Consider the following 24,151-nt stretch of genomic DNA (forward strand, 5'->3'; position numbering starts at 1 on the left):
TTAATTCTTGTGTGTTTAATGTGTGTCATCTGATAGTATCTGACTGAGTACATGCCTGAATGGTTTCTAAAAGCAAAACAATATAAACCACCACAAAACGTTGATGTGCTGTACTAGTTTACACAGCTCTTCCCATTCAGCCTCACATGGGTGTAGCTGCTGCTACTAGTACGCACTAGTTACATATAATGCTTATTAAGCTACATGCACTGCAACTGAGTCGCATTTACACATCGCTTTACAGCTGACAGCTGGTCACTTGCAAACGACTGTAGTTGTGAAATAAAGGCCGTCAACGGGAAGTGAAATGAGGCCGACCAAGTTTTCAGGGTTTGGGGTTTTGTTTTTGTTTTTTTACTGATACTTTCTATGGTCAGGACACCACATCACTGTAAATCACTTCTAGTTTGTACCTAACTTTAGACCAGATATGATATGCCAATTCTAATATACTCATATTAAAATCCTAAAGCATTAAACATGAAACTTGGGCTTAGTAGTTGGTCCTGAGACAGACAGGTGAGCAATGATGTAAACTTCAAAGTAGGCAGCATCTTTGATTCTGACCCTGAGCTGCAAAGTTGTTAAATTATGCTTTTTTTTAAAAGTCCGTGTTTCTTTAGTCTGTTCAAAGATAAATTAATTCTGGGAGTTTGTTGATGTGACATCAGCGATTGTAAGACCAGGGAGAATTTGATTGGATGAGAGAAACCTGGAAACTACAGCCCTGTTTCACTCTGCACCTTTTTACTGTTAACAGGACGTGTGCACAGGTTGGCCCACATTAACTGGAAATGGATTCAGCTTAGGCCAACCTGTCATCATGTGTGCAGTTGTTTGCATATGACGGGAATCAAACTAGGGTATCTTGTTATTGTGCAGAATGCGCAGGGAGTGTTTTCTTCTCTGTTAGTCTGTATTTGCATTTACAGTCTCTAACAGGAGTGTGATAAAAACCAAATCAGAAACAATTTGCACCAATCTGAGGATTTTTAACATTATGGGTTTTCATTAACAGCGTTATGACATTTAAGAAAATACAGGCCAGTGCCTTAACTTTTGAGTCACACACACACATATATATATGTGTGTGTGTGTGTGTGTGTGTGTGTGTGTGTGTGTGTGTGTGTGTGTGTGTGTGTGTGTGTATGTATAAGTAAAATATAACATCTTCCATGTGGTTTCCCTTTTTTAGGATTTTTGGTTTCCCCAAACACTACACTGACGTGAACAACATGGGCCGGATGCAAAGGCAGAAAGTCCTGGGTCGCTCCTGGAGTGTGCCTGTGATTCGTCACCTGTTTGCCCCCCTGAAGGATTATTTTGAATGTGAATAGCAACTGTGAAGCAAATCCTCGCATCAGAGCTGGAGCGGTAAACCCGATGCCTTATCCTGCCCCGCCTTGCTAGTTAGTTTAAACTCTCTGGTCTCTCTTTAGAGGACCGATTGTAGCTTTGGCTTTTAGAAATATTTTGTTCATGAATTCATTTCTTTTTTGTTTTATCCTGTCAGTCATCCTCCACCACCAGCAGGCACAGACACTTTTTGGTTTCTTTTAAGGTTGCTGTAATCAAACGATTATGTTGCTCAGAACACAGGCCTGCATCATGAAGTGAGCTGAAGTGGTTTGCAAGCCATCTTTGGGCTTTTATGGATCAGTGGCGTCTCCTTGCTTACCTTAATCATGAATGGAAAGATCATAGCCGCTTATCAAATCTACATATTGATTTTAATTAGGTTTTTAATTAAATATGACTGCAATGTTTTTGTCTGACAGGCTACAGTCAGGGTTTTTTTTTTTTTTACTCTGTATGATGTGAAAAGATGCACGGGAAGTGTTCCTGTTATGGTTCAGTGTCCGCGATTTCAAACTGATAACATGCACGGTTAGTGGTAACTTCATGTCCGCAGTGAAGTATACAAGAGCCAATTATATTTCCCTCTGGACCCACAGCAGAGCCAAAACACACTAAATCCTGCACAATATCATTCTATAGTTTTCTATATTATAGAATAAACTCTTCATTAACACTAATGGTGCTATGTAAGTGCTGAATAATGTTTTTAAGACTTCAAATGCATCTTTTGCTTCAGCGTTTCTTCCTCTGGACTTACCTGGCCTAAAATCAGTCACTATAGGATTAATTTGTTCTTTCGCCTGTTTTGCTTATAAAATGAGACACAAATATGTAGACCCTGAGCCCGGTCCAAGGTCCCAGAGAGCCGCTGAACTCCCTTCATGGTGCAGGCCTCCTCACTACCTCAGCAATGGTTTCAAATCTGCAGCTACAGGTGAACGCAAACCATTATTGCTTTGTTTCTACGTGATCCGTAGATTTTATCATGTTTTTATTGTTTAATCCTTCCAGGCAGGGATTTTAAGTCTGACCTAATTCTTACTGTGATGAATTTTATTGCGTTTACTTTTTTAATCTTTAAACACGTTTTTTTACTCAGTCTGAAGAATCCCACCATGGTGCTTCTAATAGTGGTGATTTTTACCCCACAAGTGGGCATTTGTGCTACAATTCTGTCTTTTTTAAGGAGTTTTACTTACACAAGATCAAAAATATTTTGAATCTACTTACTGACGACAAGTTGAGTATTTTAATAAGCTACACGAGTCAGACTTTTTCAGAACATGCAGTGTCTACTAAAGTGGGAAATACGGCTGAACGACTGTAACTATGGTTTAATTGCTGTAAAACAAAAAGGGTAGGTGTATTTATAACATGAAAAAGGCATACCATGTAGAATACAAATTTTCAGTTTTCCCCCTCTAAATGGTTATTTTTTTATTTCCAGTGGTTTCTTTTCTGGCCCGTAAAAAAGTTAATTTCCTGTGTTTTAAAGAATAGTTTAATAGGTTCTGAAACTAACTAAAGCCCTTAACATCATTTGAAGGAACAACCTTTGACTTTATGTTCAAAATCTGTATTTTGTTAAAGGGATATCCACTGGAGTGGAAGTGGGGCTGGACTGGACTTTAATGTAATACCACATTGTACCACAGCATGGTAAACTGGGTCAGTATAACCCTTATTTAACAACGTAGGCCATTCAGAGTTTGCTAATATTTACAGTCCTGGCCTGGTAATGTTTCTGGGTGTGTACAAAGTACACATCCAGAAACATTTCAACACACCCACTGATAAATGCTGCCCCCTCATGGTGAAAGTTTAAATTCACAAAGGGGAAGTTCTAAAAGTACTTTGAGGCATGTGGCTGCCAAACATTGTTAACAAATTGAATAATTATTAATTTTTAATTTGAAAAATAAAATAAAAACTGTTAATTCATCTGCCGCGTTCATGTGTAAGACTGTAAAATAAGACTGTCATTGTAGAAAAAAATGGGGTACAGTAGTGCAACTTTTCATGTAACTTTTAACTGTTTCATAGTTAGATTCAATATTATGTGGCAATTTTTTAAATTTCATAGTGTTTATGTATGTATTTTGTAGTCCAGCATCCATATTTTCTGATTTTTATCAAGCAGTAAACATGAAACTGCACCAGGACATAAGTTTTACAAGTTTAATCAAAACTGCAGCCTCAAACAAGGACCTGAAACGTCTGCTAATATGCTGATCTAGTTGCACGGCCTAACAGCTGCAGCTATTTGCTAGAGAAAATTACATGATAATCTTTTTTAATTCTATTGTTCAGGTTATGTATCAAGCAAAAAAAAAAAAAAAAAGAAAGAAATCACCAGTGATTGTTTCAGTTTCTCAAATGCGCTTTTCTATCCCTGAGGTCACAATTCATGACAGTTTAGAATTATTTTTATTTTCTTTTAGTTATGTTTTTTTAAAGCGCGTCCTCAGTTTCAAGGTCCTAAAATTGCTCTTTTTTCCCTTTTTTAACCAAATCTAAGCTGAATAGCTTTTGTGGGAAAATCACTGGTCTATAGTATTCATGCTCTGTAACATTTTTCTGTAATTCAAAAGCTACAGTTCATTGTTTTGAAAGTGTAATCAGTAGAATGATTAATTGTTTCTTCCAGCACTAATTTTTTTGGGATTATGATGATGTTGCTGACTGAGGACGAGGGGGGGACAACACACTTGTCATGTCGTGCTGCAGAAAATCGTACTGTAATCATGTTTTTCAGTTCTCCAAACTGCTTGTTGATTAATCAGGTAAATGATGGAGAGACTAATAATAGAAATGCACTGTTTCAAAGCGACATCAGGAAACATCAGTGCTGATGCTTCACACAAACCACTGATGCAGACCTGAACATTTGGTGCTGTTTTTAAAATAATGTTCAGGTGTAAGGTTTAAGTTTGTAATGTTATGTTAGTTTTACTGAAGATTTAGGTAATGGTGGCACCCTTCATCCTGAGTCACTGTGTTTGATCACATAATTATTTCGTACTGTCAACGTATTCACACAACAGAGAGGCTGAAAGTTAGATGTTGATTTTTACCTCATTTCTTTTGGGATTTCTAGTGGTGCTACTGCAACGGTGCTAACTTTGCATGTTTGTTACACTCTTTTTCTTTTCTTTTTTTCTCATCTTATGCTGACATTAGTTGAACGTGAACTGTGTAGGTTTTTGTTTTGCAGTGTGCTCGGATGTTCAAGTGTCTTTGTTTTAATCAAATGAGAAACAGATGTAGAAAAATATTAGCATGATAGTTAATCATCTTTGTGAAGTGGGAAAAAATGTTGGGGCATAATGAAAAAGTGTTTGTGGGATTTTACTCAGGCATTACAAAAAAAAGGTGCTGTCAAAGGAAAAAGTGTCTTTTATTTTCATTTATGTCTGAACTAATTTAGCCAAAAATGCCTTTCCTTGAGCCAAAATCTGTATTACTGATAACAAAATAAAGACCAACAAAACCAGGATATCCTGCTCCAGTCTTTGTTTTTTCTTCACACAGTGAAGTAAAGCTGCAAAAGGGAATTCATAGCATTCACAATGGGCTCTTTAATAATAAGATGCTGTTAATGTGGGTCTGAAACCAATATGTCCTCAAGATGGACTTCCAAAGCCACGTCTTGAAAACTTTGTCTCACACATTTTTATTGTGTTGTTTTATGCCCAATTGAACAATAACAACACCCAATTAAAATATAACTTTAATACCAAAAGATAAATTATTCCATTCATTTTTTCTCAAATAGTCAGAATAATCCATGATAATCTAAAATGCTTGCAGTACACCAACTAATGCAAACTGATTTGCAGCAATCTTTAAATCCATCTTCTCCGCTTATCCAATTAAGCACTGCTGAACAGGACATGAGGTGGGGTACACACTAGAAAGGTCACCAATCCATCACAGAGACAACCAGTCATGGTCACATTAGTCACCAGTTAACCCAATAAGCAGGTTCTTGGACTATGAGGGAGAACCTGCACAGGCAGATCAGCTGGTTCATTCAAATCCAAAACCACCCAACCAATCCACTTTTATTATTTTTGTGTTTTTAAAAATAGGCGCAAACTAGAAAATTGTCAAGGTGTGCTGTAAGAGTATTTTACCCACAGCTGCTGCAGTTACATGTGCACCCAATCTTGTTGTTTTTTGTTTTTTTTTTAAGTAATTAAAGATGTTTGCTGTACAATCATTCAACTCTGGAAAAAGGACAGTTCGAATAAATCATTAAAAGCTCCAAATGAAACTTTTAACAACAACTGTATATGAAATTTGGCTCCTCTCAGACCATCATTCTGACACCTCAGACCACAGATTTCTAGTTACTTCCATTAAATGAAAGTTTAGCTTCTCCAAAGAAAACACCAACAGACACAGATGTCATTTACTCCATCTGTTCTAGTGGTGACGGTGTAGGACATGTAGATCTGTTTTGTATGACAAGCTGTACGTATGTTTATGTTGGACTGCTGTGGGGACATGACTGTTGCTCTGCAGTTGTAACAACAGCAGGCTGTTTGCAATGCAACCTTTCATACTTTTTATTATGAGTTTTATCTACACAGTGCTGTAAAGAGTCAGAGGTCACTCTGGGGATGATGATGCGGTTTCCCAGGGTTTTAACATCCGCTCCATTCTAGAGGGAGTGGGATTCTGGTTGCTCGGCTGTATGTCCACTTTTGTCACTCCGGGAACCTCCTTTCCCTCCTGAACCAGTCGCATCACCTCTGCAAAGGAGAGCTGCTTTGTCTCTGTGGGTTCAGAAGTTTCTGCTGTGAGTTCAGAGTCTGAATGTGACAACGCCATCTGGTCCAGCTGCTCGACAGGGCAGCCGTTCACACAGGAAGAAGAGCTCCACTGTTTGTAGCCGGTTTGGTCGATGGGCTCGACAAACCTGTGAGGGGACAACGGGAAAAGAGGAACAGAGGTTTGTGTTTGATTTTGTTTCTTTGGAAGGGTAGCTTTAAAAAAAAGTTTGGGCATGAAGGTAAATATCACAAAATGCTTTAATGCATTCACTGCTGATTATTGATCTTAACAAGGTACAATGGAAAAGCAGAGCCTTGAATTCACTCGATTACCATCTTTAACCTTGTAAGTGTATCGTAATTTCTAATAATCCTGACCTCAGAACTGCTTTGAATATTATTATTTATCTTAACCATGGATATAATTCTGGTATCATTGTTGTCTCAGGTCTTTTGGTGATGCCGAGCTGGACAACGCATTCCTTAATTCCTTTTTAAAGAATGGCCCAGATTATTTGGTTTGACCACTTCTACAGTTTTAGCTCTCTCTGATAGGTTTATCTCGTCTTCCAGCCTAATGATGGCCTCTCTCACTTGGAAACTGACATCTCTTTGGGACTCTTATTTAAAAATGCAGCTATAAAAATACTAATTAAACACAGTGAATCAATATCAGATATTTTGTTCGCTTCATTTGTCATGAAATAAGACAACAGGTCTTATCAGGGCGACAGACTGCTTCTTAGTCAGTTGTCCAATTACAAATTGAGCCTTGGAAAATGGGGACTTTGCATAATTCAATAACAGCTAAAACTACAAAAAACAAGCAAACCTTGAATTAAAGCTGAAAGTCTGCAGTTGAGTCACATCTTGACTGACTGACTGGAAATCTAATGTGAGGCGTACAGAGATAAAAGTAAAGTGCTGTTTAGCTGGTTTATTCTGCCATTGATGTAAAATCCTAACAGTAACCATGCAGAAGCTGGGATGGAGCGCAAAACACTTTTCATTCTGTAATGTAGTAAACCAGAAAACAACATTTTTAACGTGAATCTCAAATGCTTTTACTTTCTCGTTTTTAATCAATCTAATCAGCGCACACTGGGGTGTAGATAAGCACATAAATGATTAACCGGGTGATCCAGGTGTTTCCTACCTGTTGTAGAAGAACAGTTTCAGGTCCAGCAGGTCGGTTTCGGTTCTGTTTACGGACTTCAGACCGTCCACAAACCGCTGATCCGCCTCAAAGTCAAACGAGTCAAACCGTGTAAAAACGAGCTCCATATTCACTCAGCATAACCGACTTTTCATCCTCAGCTGATTTAAAGTAACACTAAACACCTGCAGCTGCAGACCTGTACGCCTCCGGTAACAACAAGCGTCCGCAAAGAGAGAACACATCCCGGCCAAAACAACAGGGCTATGAGCTGCAGCGCCCCTGCAGGTGAGACTCAGTACTGCACCACAAAGTCAAAATGAGGGCGAAGGAAAGCTGGGAGAGGCGTTCCCATCATTTACTCAGGTACAAATGGTAGCAGTTACACAGTGCACATACAGAAGTGCTGTGAGATTAAAGCATTTTAACTCAACATGCAAATTTTTACCACTTTAATTGCTGTTAGGTTGTTAAATTAGGAATATGCGAACCAAATAGGGAGAAAAAACCTTAATACATATCTTTCACATTTAATCTAGGTAACTAAGAATAATCTGTAGTATAACATATGTAGACTATGATAAAAATGTACGTAAAATGTAAATGCAGAGATTGGACGTTGGGCTGGCTGAGGCTCAAAGGTAAAGCAAGTCATCTACTACTTACTCTGCATGCCAAAGTAACCTTGGGCAAGACACTTACCCTCAAATTGCTCCAGATGCATTCACTGGAGTCAGCATGTTAGCTAGAAAGCACTAAAAACTGCTGCAGGAACATAATGTGTAGTGAAGCAATGTGAATTCCCAGAGGAAAAAGGCAAATAATCAAATTAGGTAAAACAAATTGACAGGATATGAAGAATTTCTGAGACAAATCGATTGGAGTTTAGCAGGGTTGTTTTTTTGCACAGCAGGAAATGCATTTAAAAACTCAAATGCAGTTATTCTACCATTTGTTTTTTGCATTCTTTAAATCTTACATGTGTTTTTGAGTATTTTGTGTCTGGTGGATTACGTGTGAACTCTTTTGGGACGTAGCCGACACTGCTGTGTATGTACTGTGGGTAACAGAGGATGAACACATGTTGTTAGCAGAAATGTGACCCCCGTGCGATTGCGCACCTCCTCCTCTGCCCCGTCCTTGACCACCACCATCATTGGCCGGCTGCCAGCTGAAGGAGGAAGTGCTGCAGCTGATCTGCTCCAGGAAAGCCAGACCTGCTGCTGCTAACACATTTATATTTTTAAGTTATCTTTGATGAGCTCAGTTCAGTTTTTTTTAATGTGTCAATTAAAGAGAGAGGAACCGAGGTTGGGTCATGGTCCTGACAGGCGAGGAAATCTTATTATCATCTTAGCGGTTTTCTTTTTTGAGCATGTGACGTAACAACCAGCAGCCCTGCCCTGAAGGAGCCGCTTACTGCAGAGGCAACCAGTTTCTGAAGCTCAAATGAAACCAGGGTGAAATCAACACACACACAAGATCACAATCAACTTGTTAGTTGTTTATTGACTATAACATAAAGTTATTATCTACAAAATACAGTAAAGATATTACAAAATTAATTATAAGCAAGTGAATTAAGGGTTAAGCCCATCTGTGAAAGAAGATGAGTGACTTTAATTGCACCAAAAGTTCTATGAGTTTTCTCAAAGCTCTCCTAAACATCCCACGAAAAGCTGAATTTACATTTTCGAGCCTACAAACAAAATTTGTCTGTGGTGTCAGTGTTAAAGCTGCCGTTTCCCATCATGTTCAGCTGCAGGTGGAGTCTGCAGCTGCTCTGACCGGAGGCGAGTACCTGTGCCTTTGGAGTTTGGTGGGGTTTGATGTTTGTTTCTGCGTGGAGCGAGACGGACGGGCGAAGCAGAAGGTGAGCGTGCTGCTGGAGCTACACTCGTAGCTCCTCTCCTGGTCAAACAGAGAGAAGAAACGTATTGACTTGGACCTGCTGGCCTTATGTTCTGTCATTAATATGTTGTTATGATGGGGCGGAGGATGCTAATATCAAGCATGGTCTATGTTTTGTATAATGAGATGAATGTATGAGCAACTGGTGGGAGCCCTGTCTGTATTTATATAATATAATTTATATAATTTCCACTCACCTCTGCTGTGACGGTGCTCAGGCCATTTTTGACACCCTGGTTCAGGCTGCTTCCCTTCTCCTCCTTCTGGACTTTGGTGGCCTCCTCTCTCTGCTTCATGAACCTCTGGTTAACGATCCTGGTCACGCTGTCGTTCCTGTTGAGCGGGGCGGCGGGAGGCCTCGTCGGAACGCGTTCCAGGTTCCTCGTGCTACTTTTAGCTTTCTGCCCTGACCCCGGCACTGGTTTGTCTGCCCGCCCGCTCACCCTACGCAGGAACTCTGTCACCAAGCCGTACCGGTTGGCTCCGGTGGACTTGGCGGGCAGCTTGGAGTTGCTCAGGGAGCCGTGGCTCTGCCCAGCACCTGCTCGGGAGCTGGTTTGTCGAGTCCACACGAGGCCGGACTGATTTTGATGTGCCAGGTTCCACAGAGGTCGATCTCTAGAGGTAGATGCAGAGGAGGGGGAGCTCAAATTGGAGGGAGAGGGGAGAGACTGTCTTCGGTACAGTTTAGGCGAGGAGGTGGAGTGTCTGGACCTCTCCCCTCGGCCTGTCATGCCCTCCAGTGAGGCAGAGATGTGGTGAGAGCGGGCAGAGACCAGAGGGGAGTTCAGGGACCGAGAAGGACTGCTTCTCGTGGTGCTCAACCCTTGAGTCGCATCTGTCTGCTGACCAACACTCACCATCTGTGGTTTCATATGGGTCTGAGTACCGGAGCAGGACACATCCACCCATCCCCGGCCTGCTAATCTTTCTCTCTTTTCCTGTGGGCTGTCTTGACGCTTCTGCCTCCAGCCGGCTGTCATTTCCTTCATGTCATCGCTCAGATTGGCAGATGAGCCTAGACAGAGCTGTGAGAAGGAGGTTGGCGGCGTGCACCAGGGAGAGGGCGTGTCCACGGATCCTCTGTCTGGGCTTTGCTTCAGCTGAACCAGCTGGACTCTGCGGGCCGACGGGGGGCTGTAGTAGATGCGGACGGTAGACTTCTCTGGAGCAGTATGGCTTCTGTCCAAGGACATCTGCTCAAAGTCAAGATCAGGGAAGCTAAGCGGCATGATTAGATGGTCCCACGTCTTAACCGGGTCCTCTCGGTCAAGCTGGGCAGCCTCTTGGCTCAGATAGCACCAGTTCTTCCTCTGAGAGCTGCACGGAGGAAACTGCCGTCTGAGTCTTTTTCCTGTCGAGCTGCAGGTTCAGATTTTTTTGTAAAAAAAAAACACAAAGACACCAGGCGATGTATGAGTTACAACTTCAGTGAACTTATGAAAAACATATGACAGTTTGTGGAACAACACAGACCTGTCAGCTTCACGGTGTCGACCACATTGAAAAACATCACCAACACGACGCTGAGCCAAGAGAGAAAGAAAATGTCACCAAACATTACGTCAGATACTTCAGATTTAAACTTTCTCCACGCTGAAATCTGTCAATAACTATCTTGTGGACTGCACAACAATGTCGTTGTGCCCCACATTTAGTGTCAACATGAGCTTGATATTTGTTGTTTTTAATGGGCAGTTTACCAGGTAATATTTAAATGTAAATATATATAATATAATAAAATGTGCTCTAAGTGCACAATTTATGCATCTCAGCAATTAGTCATCAGAAACTAAAACCCAAGAAAAAAATGCACAAACTTGTTGGAAGCAATTTTATGTAGGGACTATTTCTCTTTAGTGTGTTCATCCGCCACTGCGTCACTGTACAGAACAAACAGAGCATCTGACACGATGATTAAAAGAGACAGAAATGTGAAATGGTGAAAGTTGCAGTGGTCCTGATCCTTCTACAAAATAGCCAATCACCACTGGGAGACAAAAGAACCAATCGTGTTGTTTCACAGATGCTTGCACAGTTGAAGTTTACACAGTTTTAGCCTTGTGCTGTCAGTCAGATACACTTAATTACCCCAGTCTACTGACCGGATGTAAGGTGAACTTACCTTTACTTTTGTGGTTGGTGTTGATCGTGTGGCCACTCTCATTATTAAAGCTATATTGTCATCTAATTGAATGTGGTGTAAGAGTGAAACTTGCAAGAAAAAAAAGCTTTTGAAACCTTATTTTAGGGGGGGGAAAAACAGCAAAACATTTAGTATTTTTGAGCTGATTCGTCACTTTTTAACATTCCACTGATGATTGTAATTAATGTAGAGCTTTCTCCACATTTATTTAGATAACATCTAAAAACCACTGCTCACAACAAGGGTCCTGGATATTTATGAGAAACCAGGCCATGATTTCTGCAAAGAAGTGTTGATGCTTTGTTTTGCTGCGATGTGAGCGCCAGTGCTCCAAAACTGGGCAGCTGACGCAAAAAAATCTAAGCTGTCTCCTTTGGGTGAACTGTCGCTTTAAAGCCCGTTGTCTGCAAAATCAATAATGTTTCCGTCGCTTCCCCATTTGTGCTCTTGATAATTTAACACTAACAATTACGTTAGGGTTTAATAATTAATATCACACATCTATAGTTGTTTGGTATTCTGGCACATCTGTGTTATTAACTAACCAAACCTTCAGAAACATTTGAATTTGCTGTTCGTTATCAGGACAAAGCATCGTAAACTCATAACAGAGATAACCCCAGAGACATATAGGCTCCAATACGTCTTCAATAAAGCCTAATAAAGCTGCTGGAGAGCCTGTAGAGTCTTTATTTTTTTCATTTCACTTCAAACTAAATGTTAAGTAAAAGAGTTAAGAGTAAAATAGGGATTACAGTCCAGTCAGTGGGTTAAGAAGGAAAAAAAGCTGTTGAAATAATAAATCTGATCCTAAATCATGCTGTGCATCGAAACTGCTTTTCTTTATTGAATAACAAAGGAGATGGAAATGATCATTCAGGAGAACTTGAAGGACTGCAGAGAATCGTTTTTGCGTTTTCGTGCTGTATGTTTGAAAATGCCTGTCCTGTTTGGCTGCAGCCCCCTACAAGAGATTAGCCTAAATACTCTGGCATGAGTGTTTTCATGATGCCCGCTGAACCGACTGTCAGGCGGACACAAGGCCAGGGAGACAGATCATCGGCAGGACTTCCCACTGTATCACGCAACCTCACACACAGCCTCACACACAGCAGGGCACACATGCCTGAGGCGTAAACACCATCCTTACCTCAGCTGGCTTGCCCGGCGTGGCCTTGGCCTTACTGTCACATTTAATCCGCTCATCCTGAAGCTCTGCAGCGAGGTCTTGCAACAATCCTTTCAGCACTGACATTGCTTTCTCTCTATCCTGAATAAAAAAGCCCAAATATATTTGAATATTCGACAGCTTTGTGTGTTTTTTTTAAGTGTCATAATGAGCATGAGCAGAGTTTATTTATGCCATCTTTCACTGTACCTGTTTTCCTTCCATGTCAGGTCCTTTGACTTGACACCACTGATGGAGGATCCAAAGAATCTGCAATGACAGCTGCGTTCTTGGATCCCTGCACTTCTCACCGAGGCCCCATTGAACAGAAGGTGCTTTCCTCGTTTGTTTTTCTGTCTTCTTCGGCTCTCCACACTCCTGCTTACTCTCTGACTCCACGTCAGGATTTCCACAGAGGAAAGGGGAACTGTAGGAGTCCCAGACCTTCTTAACTGAGTTTAACTGTGTACCTTTGGCTGTTAGAAGCATCTCCACCCGTCCGATGAAAGCCAACAGCATCGCCTCTAAAAGTTCCAAAGCCTCATTCAGAGAAATCTTCTGTGCCTTTCCGTTACAGTCTATTGGCGAGGCGAACGTGCGCGAGGGAGACGAGCTGTGGCCATTTTTGGGTGATGTAATCAGGAGCTGTATGGCTGAACTCAAAATGCAGGCATGGTCTCTGAGAGCAAGCAGAGCTTCGTAGTCCTTTAAAGTCATCTCTTGGAGTTTTTTGTTGTCATCACTCTCTTGACTGTCTGAGGGATCCCACTCGCCTCCCACAGGACCCTCTCGAGTGATCATCCTTTCAGTCTCCTCATCACCTTTTCTTTTCTCGGACTCTTCATCCTGACCCCGCTCGTACATCACGGGTCCCATTTTTATGCTTTTCTCCTTTCCATCCGTGTCCTTCATCGCAACACTCGCTGACATATTTCCCTCCGAAACATCCCGATTCTCTTCATCCTGCTCTTCCCCTCCTCCTCCTCCACCTCCAATTTTCTCCCTGAGGTCGCTCATTTCTGCTCGCAGACCACGGTTCTCCACCTCCAGTTCAACGATGCGCCGGCTCAGAAGTGTGGCCTCCTCTTCCACCAGTTTAAGATGAACTTTGACCTCCGCCTCCCTGGCGCGGGCGTAGCTTTGCTTGCCTTCAGGTGATTGGGCGGCGTCCACGTCACCGTAGGCTGAGCGGTATTTGGCCAGCTCCTCGCGCATCGCCTCACTCTCTAATACCAATTTGGTGAGCTTCTTGCACATGAGAGCTAATTCCTCTTTGGCAAAGTGGAGTTGGCACTTGAGATCGGCGCTGTCATCCTTTTGGCAAATCAAACAGCAGTGACGACAGTCATGATGACATGAAATAACTCACGGATGCAGCCATGTTTAGAAACAAATATACAAACCTCAATCTGCTGAGAGAGCCTCTTCTCCGCCCTGCTGGCCGTCGATCTGATGCTTTTCTTCTTCGAAGAGCTCTAAGGAATAAAAATAAGAGTTTGATCACACACACAAGAAACAGTGATAGTTTACTAGGTTAAGATTTTCTGGAGCAAACTTCTTTGTATTTATCCCAAAAAGTCGATTCTGTTCATCTGGACGTAGCTGTTTACTGGGAGAAATGTTTCGTCCCTCATCCAAGTGACTTCTTCAGTCTGCAAAACTAAATGTCCTTACCTTGATGATTAAGAATGCATCGAGACATCTTTGTGTTTATGTTTGTTTCTTTCTTTTGGTTTTTGTTTTTAATCACAACTGTGTGAAATTAAACAAAGATATTAAAGAAAAAACTTTTTCTACATTACATTTTTATTCTAAATCTGTGATATAAATGATGAACATTTCCAGCTCCATATTTTTGTCCTTTGACTCAAAGAGTAGCTTTGCCTGATTTATAATTCATCTAACTGTAATAAATAAGAACTTAAACTACAGACTAAGACCATAACCTCATCAAGAAAGTTACCCAAAGAATCTTTTTAAATTTTTTTTTAGATATTTCTATACAAAATTATTATTTTTTATTAAAACCAGGGGAGTCACCTCCTGCTGGACATGAGAAAGAACGCAGGCCAACTTTCCTCTCATTGACTGACTTGAACAGCAGGTCAGTGGGGGTTGCAATAACTTCATTCAGTATCTTGAAGTAACAGTGTAACGGTGTAACGGTGTTTCGCATGTCTCTCACATCACTTTTGGCCCCCTCTTCTTTACAAAGTCGCTTCAGTTCGATTCACTTTTGCTCCGTTAACATTCAACAGCATTTCAGTCATGTTGAGGTCTGGACTCTGACTCGGCCATCGTAACCTTGATTCTTTTCTTCTTCAGTCAGTGTGTTGTAGATGTGCTTCTGTGTTTTAGCTGCCGGACAGGTGGCCTCATGTTTGAGGAGTTCGTGGTCGACGGTGCACAGATCTAGTGACTGCAGAACAAGTTCACGTCATTGCTCCTCACCACTGTGCTGACAGCTGGTATGAGGTGTTTGTGCTGATCTGCTGTGTTTAGCTGTGAATTATGACCAAACATCTCCAAACTGGTCTCATTTGTCCAAAGGACATTGTTCCAGAAGTCTAAGCCATGCTGCTGTGTCATTTTTACAAAGAAGGTGATTTTTTCCCAGCAACTCTCGGTACTCGTTCAGCCTTTTTCTGATTTTACTGTTACAAACTTGAACATTTGACATACCAACTGAGGCCCGTAGAGTTTGTAGCTTCTAGGTTTTTTGTAGTTTCATGAGCATTGCTCAGTTTGACCTTGGATGTCCCAACAAATTCCCTCCAACTGCACGGCAAATTGGCAGAAATTTGCCTACAATACTTTGGGATTTTGTTAACATACCTGAAAGGTCCAGAACAGCAAACTATCAAAACCTCTGCTTTTATAGGGGGCTGATCATCAATCAATCACTTACATTTGATTAACAGCACCTGGCTGCTACTGTCCCTCTTAATTCCTATAGAGCCAGTAAGGCTGTACTTAGTTTCTTGCTCTTTACATCACTGAAAACAAGGAAAAGACAAATCTGAAGTTTAATTTAAAAATATAAAGGCAGGTAAAGGAATAGTTCAACATTTGTTTCTGATGATTACATAAGAAAATTAATAACACACTAAAATGTGTTCAGTGAGAGGTTATAGCATGTTTAAAGATTCTAAATTTACATGATGTTTGTGTAACATCAGTTTATGAACTGGACACCACGGCTTCCTGGAGCCTTGCTAACCGCAACAAGTTCATTCTTCTGTTATTTTCTGTGTAAATTAAGCAAATTAGTTATAAAATGCTAATTAATCAGCTTTAAAAATGCTTGTAGAAGGATTTACAAACCTCTGCAGGCATGAAAGTCGTGCTGATCTTCTCGGCAAGAAAGCAAATAAGCATATTTCCCAAAATGTTTAGCTAATCCTTTAAGTAAATATTCATCATGCTCTTGCACTACTTCTCAGAGATGCCTAAAAGGCGCTAAACGTGACATTTTCTCTCCTCCGAGTTCTTCCCGTCTCTACTTGAGTCAGTTTGTAGGTCTGAGTATTACAGGAATGTAAGCTTCTGTCAGGCAGCATTGTCTTCCTCTTAAACACTCGACAGGATTTCACTGTGTTAATAATAGTCAGGCTAGAAGGAGCAAACACAGAGAGGGAGTTACACTTTTTGAATTCAAGGCCGGTGGGCATGGAGGCTCAATAGATTTGGGTTACTGTGACCGGAAATTTGTCGTTCCTAATAAGTAAAGATGGAATTAAATGGTAATATTTCTTTAACTGTAAAATTATTGTCTTTGTTTCAGCTTTTGTCCTCTTACTACAAATCTATGCTCAGCTTGTGCAGCTACACATTTACGTTTAACTCAAACAGCTTAAAAAACATCGAGCAGCAGCGGCAGCAGAGTGAACTTCTGGCATACTCACCCTCCTTCACAATATATCCATGCTGTGTTTTTTTGCTGGTTAGATTAGGTAATCTAAGTGGATTTCCCTGTTGGGATCAAAGGGACTAGCAGCTGTCTCAGATGAGTGGAGCAGACTGAGCTCGTGCCAAAGCACCGAATCCTGGATTAAACCGCACACGTGTCACTGGAGTGCACACTGGTGCTCAAAGGAGGCAGAAGAAAAGGTAGATGGGGTGTGAAGGCTGAAGTTTGATCAAAGCGTGCTGAGTGATGGCTGTAGGTCAGTATGCCTGTGCACCAACCAACACCCTCCTGCCTGGATGCCCTAATACACACTCATCCAGATTTATCCAAGCTTAATAAGAGCAGTAAGAAAAAGAAAGTGAGTCTATTTTTGTAATCTCTCTACTTTTTTTTTCTGCCCTGTCAGCCGACGATGTCAGCTGTGCCTGGAGTTCAGCATACCAGGCTGCTTCGCCCATCCCCGGCACCAGGCAGCTGCCGGCCGAGCCCCCCGCTCATATAAGTGATCTGCACCGGGATCGTGTGTCACCTGACATCAGGGTGACAGAGGGATGAGGGGGACAGCTGTCTGGATGGGTGCAGCTGTGCAGGGTAATGGAAAGGAGGATGCCTGACCCGAGCGATGAAAGTTTATGTTTCTCTCAAGGTTGACCTAAATACACACATCCCTTAAAGACGCGCATTGAGGCGTATGAAGAACCCCCTTTTGAGATTATCAGCAGCTCTTGAGAGATTTTAAAGAAGTTTTTTTTTTTTTAATTTAATCAATTCGATTAGATTTGTCATGTCTGATTGACAGATCTATGCACTCGTTTCAATCTCATTTTCAGCTCCAGGTCATAATAATTTAGTTAACAGTCAAGTCTGTCCCAAGGTAATGAGACCATAAACAAGAGCGGTTTGTTACTATGTACGCCACCTAAGGCTTAAAATTCCCTCCACACCATCCATGAATTAACGATCCAGTGTGAAAGTTCAAAGCTTTTAAAGAGGATCTAGTTTTCTTTTCTTTTTTCTGTCATATATGCTGTTACAGTGTAACAGTATGAAACCAAGCATTTGGTTTCAAGAGGTCTCTTTTTATTTTTAGCTCTGTATGATGTCACTCAGAATGGATATCCTTAATATGGTCTCATTCTCCCAGCCCCACAAAACAACTTTCTTCTGATTGGCTGCCCCTCAAAAACAGAAGGTTAGCCAATCAGAAGAAAGTTGTTTTATAAGGGGAGGAGCAGATAGAGACAGAGTAAGAACTGAGAGGCCCAGAATAAGATAATCATCATGTTAAACTTAATCAGCGTGCCTTCTATCATCAAATTCTGCACCGTGAACCTCAAACATCCAGTTGCAGTTGCAGCAGTCTAAGATGATCTCCTTCTCCCATCCACCTCCTCTACGGCTTCCTGGGGGACACCAAGGTGTTCCCAACCCAGCCGAGAGATGTAATGTCTGCAGCCTGATCCTTCGTCTACCCTGAGGCTCGTGGTCTGCTCATTTTCTCTGAAAGTAAAGTTCCTACTCTGACCTGCAGTGTTCTGCTGCCAAGAAAATCAACAATCCAAAAAAAACCCAAACAAGACAGAAGGAAAAATTCTGCTTCCAGCAGTTTTTCTGCTGTCAAATGCTGTCAAACACAGACGAAAAGTCAATAAATAAATAAAAATTCAGCTTCAGTCTTTGGTTTTCCTAGAAGAGTATGTAATAAGTATGTCTTACTTATGTCTTAGAGAGTTGGTAGACAAAATGCAGGGGAGTCTGTAAGATGCTGTAATGCTACGTGGCTCTTCACCAGATGTCATTTCATGGCCATGTAGGAGTGACTGGTCTAAAACCTCTGGGGCCTGAAGGTTTAAGGGACCAGGAACACTTATGAATGCTTTCCAAATATTTGGCATCATATGACTGTTAAAAGAAGATCTCAAAAGGTGAGTAAAAAGTGGTGCTAGCTGTTTCGAACACTTCCACAGACATTGTCCAGGTCAGGACAACTGCAGGACCTTTGTCTTTTGAGGTCTCATTCAAACATTCTTTATTTTTTTATTTTTTTTTTTACCAAAGGGTCTTTGATGTAAAATGCTCACCTCTCTGGTTTTATCCAGCTCAGTCTGTAAGACCTGCTTGGCCACTTCCAGTTCCTGAGTCTTTTCACGCAGCACCTCGTTTTCCCACTCCACGTGGGAGTTCTTCTTCTGCACCGCCTCTAGCTCGTTGTACAGGCGGAGTGACACGCTCTTTGCAACCTGCGGGTGAAGCACAAAGTAGGTTAAGACAGTAAAAGTGCTGCGAATGAAGTTGTTTTTTTTTTTGATTGTCTGTTTATTTGTTTTCTCGTGAGTGTTATTTTCTGAGTGAGTGAGTCTTTAGAGCAGTTGATTTGGTTAAAGCCGAGAAACTTTTACAAGAAAATTCTTGTGACGGGAACTGAGCCATGAGTCGATGGAGGGGGCGAAGGAGGGTGAGGCTGTAAGGAATCCAATAGTGTGCACACACACACACACGCGCACACACACACACACACACATTGGCCTGGTTGACAGAAACAGAATCTGGTTGCCTCAGTTCAACGACGGTGATTCTGCTTACGATCACTCTGCTTTTATCGTTCAGTCCTCACGCAGAACAGCCGACCACACGCAGTAATTATGCTACAGAAATATAAACAGGATGCATGATGAAAACTTTTCAGTCTAATGACATTCTTGTGGTGCAGATGAACAGCAGGGAGTACTTTACGGCCATGACTCAGAGTTAAAGCCTGTATGAACAAGACGATCAGCGTTTAGTGCGCCGCGATGAAAGTAGGTTTGTGGTTCTGCAGTAAAAGTTCGCTTTGATGTTTTAGGTGAGTCGGTTTTCAGAGAAGGAGCTTAATTACAGCCTGTTGGTAGTGAGAGTTTGTGCAAAAAGACCACACGACTTTCTGACCTTGATGTCATGCTCCAGGCTCCGGACCAGCTCCCCGTCCACCTGTCCGGTCTGAGCCACTCGGATGCTGCGGCGCTCTGCCTTGCGGAGGCGGTACTGCAGGATGCGACACGTCTTGTTGGCCTGCTCCAGCTGCAGCCGCAGCTCCTGCAGCTGGTAAATCTCCTCCTCCTGGAACATGTCGCGCATTTCCAGCATCTCACAGCGCAGCTCCTCCACCTCGTCCTGGGACAGACGACACAGAAATAATTAAACCATGAGTCAAGGCATTTTCTCCTTTCTTTCTTTCCATTTTCCCTTCTTATTTCATACAGTCCTTTCCTTCTTCCTTGGCCCCTTCCTCCAAATTCTTCTCTTCCCTCCATCCTTCCTAACTCCCTTTGTTCCTTGTCTTTTGATTCTGCTTTCTTTCCTTACCCTTTTTTCTTTTCCTTGTCCTTTTTGTGGTGCCCTTTTTTCTTCCTTCCTGCCCTTCTTCCTTCTATCATTCCTTCTCTCCTTTCTTCCTTTGTTGATTTTTCCTTTCTTATCTATTCCATCCTTCCCTCTTCCATCACTTGTTCCTTCCTTCCTTCCCTCCTTTCCACTCTTTTCTTCCCTCCTTTCTTACTTTTTCCTTCCTCCCTCTTCTCTTGCTTCATCTTTCTCCCTTGAGTATTCCTTCCTTCCTTAACCCTTCCCTCATCCCGTCCCTCCTACAGTACACCATGCTGAGATAAGCCAAGTTTTAGTTGTTTGGAAATCACCTCGTTAGTGGAAAAATACTATTTTATGTCTGCCAAACTGTTTCATCTTTAGCACAGATTTTTCATAGAATCAGCTAAATAATTTGGAACAAATGATGTGCTTGAGTGACAGGCTGCTAGTAACAAAGTGCCTAAATATACAGTTTAAAACAGGTTCTTTGCTATGTGGTCTGTAGACACAATACCGTGTCATCTCTTGAGTTAGGCATGTTTTTCTTGTTAGATCGATTCATAGGTTTGTGTTCTGTGGGTTAACATACAAAAATTAATTAATAAATTTAAAAAAAAAATCCTCTGAAAATGCTCAGGTACAAGAACTGGACTACAATTGAGAGAAAAAAGCAGCCAATGTCCAAAGAAAAACGTTACATGAATGTCTGGCTACTTAGAGGCAAAATATAAATAAATGAGGTTCCAGACTTTTGCACTGTAAATATCAGAAAGTTATATTTTCCCATTTTTCCCGTTAACTTAAATCCAGGTGTTATGGTGGCATTAGAGACTCATGAAAACAACTAAGTGAAACATGGATTGACTCTTTACTCCGCTGGGATGCTACTCTGCTACATGTGCTGCAAGCAATGCTTCGAGTGTTATAAACAATAAGATCTTATCTACTGGACAAACTACGGGTTGATGACATGTATAAATTACTTAAAAAATATTTTTGTACACATATTCATTAAAAAAAAACATATTGGCTAATATTAGCCTAACTAACTGATTTATGACTTAAGCTCTAACTGATATATTTTCCAGTTTGATGCCTAAATGGCCATTTTGTGCTTTGTACAAACCCTTCAAAGTGTCTGATTACTTTAATGACCACAGTTTGAATATGCACTTACAAGGTGAAGTTATGTCACAGAAATGAGCATCTAGGGCAGAAAGAGGGATTTGGGGCTATTTTTTGTACATGTTGTTTCATATTCTGAGTCATGAAACATTTTCTCAGAAAGCTTGACTCACACTCAGAAAGTCTGAATATCTGGACATCAGCAGCTTCGATTATGACCTTTCTTTATCAAGGTACAGCTCTGAATAAGTGGATCATCCCTTTAAAGGTGAAAGTGGAAAACAGACATTACCATTGGGCTTGTAGATGGAGTTGCTCAGCAGTACTCCACTAACAAAACTCTGCAACCACCAATTTATAATCAAACCCCAGTTTCCAGACATATTCCTGCAAACTGGTGATCTGCTGCATCAAGTTACAGAGTAATTTCCTCAGTTGGGCCAATAAAATGCCCTTGCAGTCAGGAGTTACTCATCTAATCACCAGCTCAGTCAGCAGTTACTCAGCTACTGTAAAAATCTGAGTAAGTGTGAGTTTGTTCCATAATTTATTAAGGTCAGTAGTGACTTTTGACTCTTGTATTAGAGCCACTTGCCCTGCGCTCACTAAAGAAGACTGGCCTGATCTAAACATTTGCAGAAAATCGGCTCTGGTGTTGAGCTGAGGGTCCTCCCACAGAAACTCACAGGCTCTCATAAACAAGCAAAACCTACATGCACGGAGTTTATACAGAAAGGTAGATGCTGCATTTCGTGAAAACCAAATTGAATTCGCTAATTGCATTAAGCTAATTTAATTAATCAAATTGGATCAAACTTACTTTCAAATACTCGTTCTCTGATCTCAGATCTTCCAATTCCCTGACGAGGTCTTCAGTTGTTTCCCCCATCATAAGATTCATAAACGCCCCCGAGGAGTTGAACAAACTAAAGCCCCCTGCGGCAGCCTCCGCCTGGAGAGCGCAGATATCTCTCGCCGCTTTTGCGCACGGTTTGCCGTCGCCTGCGCCCTCGCTATCCGGGGTCATGTAAGCTTTGCCGTCTATCCAGCTTAAGTCAGAGTCGTGCTTGTTACCGTCCAACGGGCAGTCGGAGATTTCCGAGCTGCTGTCCGAGGAGGACAGTTTCCCCGACAGGCAGCCGGAGTCTTTGCTCAAATCCTCTGAAGTGTTGCTGGCGTCGGAGAGTTTCCTCTGTGCGCCGGGGCTCCTCTGGCACTCGGAGCTGACACCTGATGACACTTTCCCTGCTCTCTTTCCCTGCGGTCCCGCAGTTTTTACCTCCTTCACAGGGTCGCACTGACCCGTGAATTGTGCCTCCTTTGAAGAGGAGCCATCATTGGAGGATGGATCCTTCTTCTCCTGGTGCGCCCTGGCTTGTTTCTGGCTGCGGAGCGCAGTCTTCAGGCTTTTATCGCCGTCTTTGTTCGTCATTTTCTCTTTAGCTTTTAAACAGAAAATCTAAGATGATCATTACAGTTTTAAACTAGTGTTAAAATATCAAAAGTCACAGCTCACAGACTCTGAAGACCCGACTAGCTGCTCTGCATCCTCAGCACTGAAACTTTGCCAAAGCGCACTCACAGAAGAAGTCACAGTGTCACGTTACCGCAGCTTAGAACGGACTTCCGGTCGTTTTCTCTGCTTTTTTCTTTTTTTTCTCTATTCATCTTGGTCAGCGTACATATTATGTTTATTCTACACACACTCTCCCAGAACATTCAACTGTGGCTACAAACCAGCACGAATTTGAAAACAAATCCGATATTAAAAATATTGTGTAGGCCTAGGATTATAAATGATTAAGTTTATTTTGTAAATTTCCATTCAAAAGATACAATTTTAAGCGTTTGTTACCTTGTGTTTTCATATTTCTATCATACTGTTATCATCCCATACGCCTGATGTAGAGAGGCAGTTTGGAGGCTTTTATTCTGACGGTTTTCCGGTCTCGCTTTGATTCTTAAGCTGTTTTCTCTCCCTTGGCTTCCACTTTCTCCTTCTGGAAATCTGACAAGCAATTAACCCAACTAACCGACTACTACTATGAATGAATGATCTTAATTCCCAGTTACATTTTTTATCCGCCTCTACCAGACTACATTTGCATGTTTTAGCTCATAATAATCTTTTTATATGCAACAGGTATTTTTGCAGCTCCTCAATGATGCTCTATTCGCATCAATTCAGTTCAGCTCATCTGCTTTTCAGCCAGCTTTCTTTTGATTGGCTGCACCTTGCATGCCATACACAGGGTTAGAACAGTAGGTGGTGCTGCTGAAAAATAAAACAGAGCAAGGAGTAGAACAAAATGCCTGAAATAGAGCATTTAGCTCAGATGAAGCCCGAGTTTTGTGGCTCACAAGGATTTCTTGTACCTCATTATTTTAAACCTTGCTTAGCATTTCATCTTCCATTGTATATATTACAGAAAATAAGTTCAAACATAACAGGTCTCCCCTTTAGAAGGATGTTTGCACAATTCCCCTCTGTGTAGTGTTGCTCTAATTTAATACGTATTTAGTTTTAAACTGAAATTTATTTTTGAAATATTGGCCAGTGTCTGCAAAAATAAAATAAAAAATTAGCAGAATGAATAAAGCAAGAGGAATGTTTGTGTAAAGCTGCCACCTTGTGGATAATGGAGCTGTGTTTGAAAGGACCACAGGCAGGTCTTTGTGGTTTGTAACGGACATGAGATGTTTCCTCTTCCAGCTAACAACAACCTAAATCTTCATCGGGCAGCTATTATACTATTAACCAGCTGTTATAATAACCAAACAGTTCCTCCCCCATCATCCTTCCACACCTCTGTCACACCTTTGCTCTCTGGATACAGGAGTGGATGAGTAGAGATGCACAGGGTGGTGATGTCCATGAAGACACCCATCACAGAACAGGCACAAAAAAATAGGTGGCTCTTAAGATAATGTTGATAATGCTTCCATCAAGTCAAGTGTCAAAACCACCTGCTTTTCAGCTGACTACATAAGCAGCTCTTTTTCTGCTACATTTTTCAGTGATAGCGTTAATGGGTTATGAATCATTTACTAGTGCTTTGTGAACCATTATAAGAACATCTGGGTTGTCAGGTTGTGAAAAATAAATTTTTTCTTTTTTAATCTTCAGTGTTCAGGAAGAGCTGATCTTACCTTCTAAGGAGCTTGCGAAGAAAGCAACTGGACTTCTTTAAATTACTTTTAGATGTTTCACTTCTTATCCAAGCATTCAAGAGGCTTCTTGGTGCACTGCAATCCA

General features: G+C 41.5%; 3 protein-coding genes across 3 annotated transcripts in view; 1 reads left to right on the forward strand and 2 right to left on the reverse strand.

The window, feature by feature from the left end:
• The window catches only part of dnmt3ba (DNA (cytosine-5-)-methyltransferase 3 beta, duplicate a), a 27,142-nt gene extending 22,293 nt beyond the window's left edge, over positions 1–4,849 (forward strand). Inside the window, exon 26 of the mRNA XM_006794106.3 lies at positions 1,196–4,849. Within this exon, the coding sequence (XP_006794169.2) occupies positions 1,196–1,337 (142 nt within the window). The 3' untranslated portion in view covers positions 1,338–4,849. The remainder of the gene's footprint in view (positions 1–1,195) is intronic.
• On the reverse strand, positions 4,760–7,505 carry LOC102783409 (uncharacterized). The gene is made up of 2 exons (XM_006794105.3): positions 7,294–7,505; positions 4,760–6,283 (listed from the first exon to the last, which is right to left on the reverse strand). Exons 1-2 carry the CDS (start codon positions 7,419–7,421, stop codon positions 5,974–5,976), a joined length of 438 nt encoding a protein of 145 aa, XP_006794168.1. The 5' UTR covers positions 7,422–7,505; the 3' UTR covers positions 4,760–5,973.
• Positions 7,506–8,782: 1,277 nt separating this feature from the next.
• On the reverse strand, positions 8,783–22,327 carry si:ch211-197l9.2 (uncharacterized). Its single transcript, XM_006794307.3, has 9 exons — positions 21,716–22,327; positions 19,354–19,578; positions 18,510–18,668; positions 13,922–13,993; positions 12,729–13,832; positions 12,501–12,620; positions 10,681–10,730; positions 9,402–10,566; positions 8,783–9,204 (listed from the first exon to the last, which is right to left on the reverse strand). Exons 1-9 carry the CDS (start codon positions 22,325–22,327, stop codon positions 9,049–9,051), a joined length of 3,663 nt encoding a protein of 1,220 aa, XP_006794370.3. The 3' UTR covers positions 8,783–9,048.
• Positions 22,328–24,151: the final 1,824 nt, after the last annotated feature.

The sequence above is a fragment of the Neolamprologus brichardi genome, chromosome 20, assembly GCF_056152115.1.
Source record: "Neolamprologus brichardi isolate AB-2024 chromosome 20, ASM5615211v1, whole genome shotgun sequence".
In the NCBI taxonomy this organism is placed as follows: Eukaryota; Metazoa; Chordata; class Actinopteri; order Cichliformes; family Cichlidae; genus Neolamprologus; species Neolamprologus brichardi.

What these genes read in the sequence shown, in the direction of transcription:
- LOC102783409 (XM_006794105.3), bottom strand. Translation starts at nt 7,421, where the DNA reads ATGGAGCTCGTTTTTACACGGTTTGACTCGTTTGACTTTGAGGCGGAT. An exon ending in AAACTGTTCTTCTACAACAG is followed by an intron (nt 6,284 to 7,293) that starts GTAGGAAACACC and finishes GTCCCCTCACAG; the next exon opens with GTTTGTCGAGCCCATCGACC.
- si:ch211-197l9.2 (XM_006794307.3), bottom strand. Translation starts at nt 22,327, where the DNA reads ATGACGAACAAAGACGGCGATAAAAGCCTGAAGACTGCGCTCCGCAGC. An exon ending in AGCTGGATAAAACCAGAGAG is followed by an intron (nt 13,994 to 18,509) that starts GTGAGCATTTTA and finishes TTTATTCCTTAG; the next exon opens with AGCTCTTCGAAGAAGAAAAG. An exon ending in CGCCGGGCAAGCCAGCTGAG is followed by an intron (nt 10,731 to 12,500) that starts GTAAGGATGGTG and finishes CTCTTGGCTCAG; the next exon opens with CGTCGTGTTGGTGATGTTTT.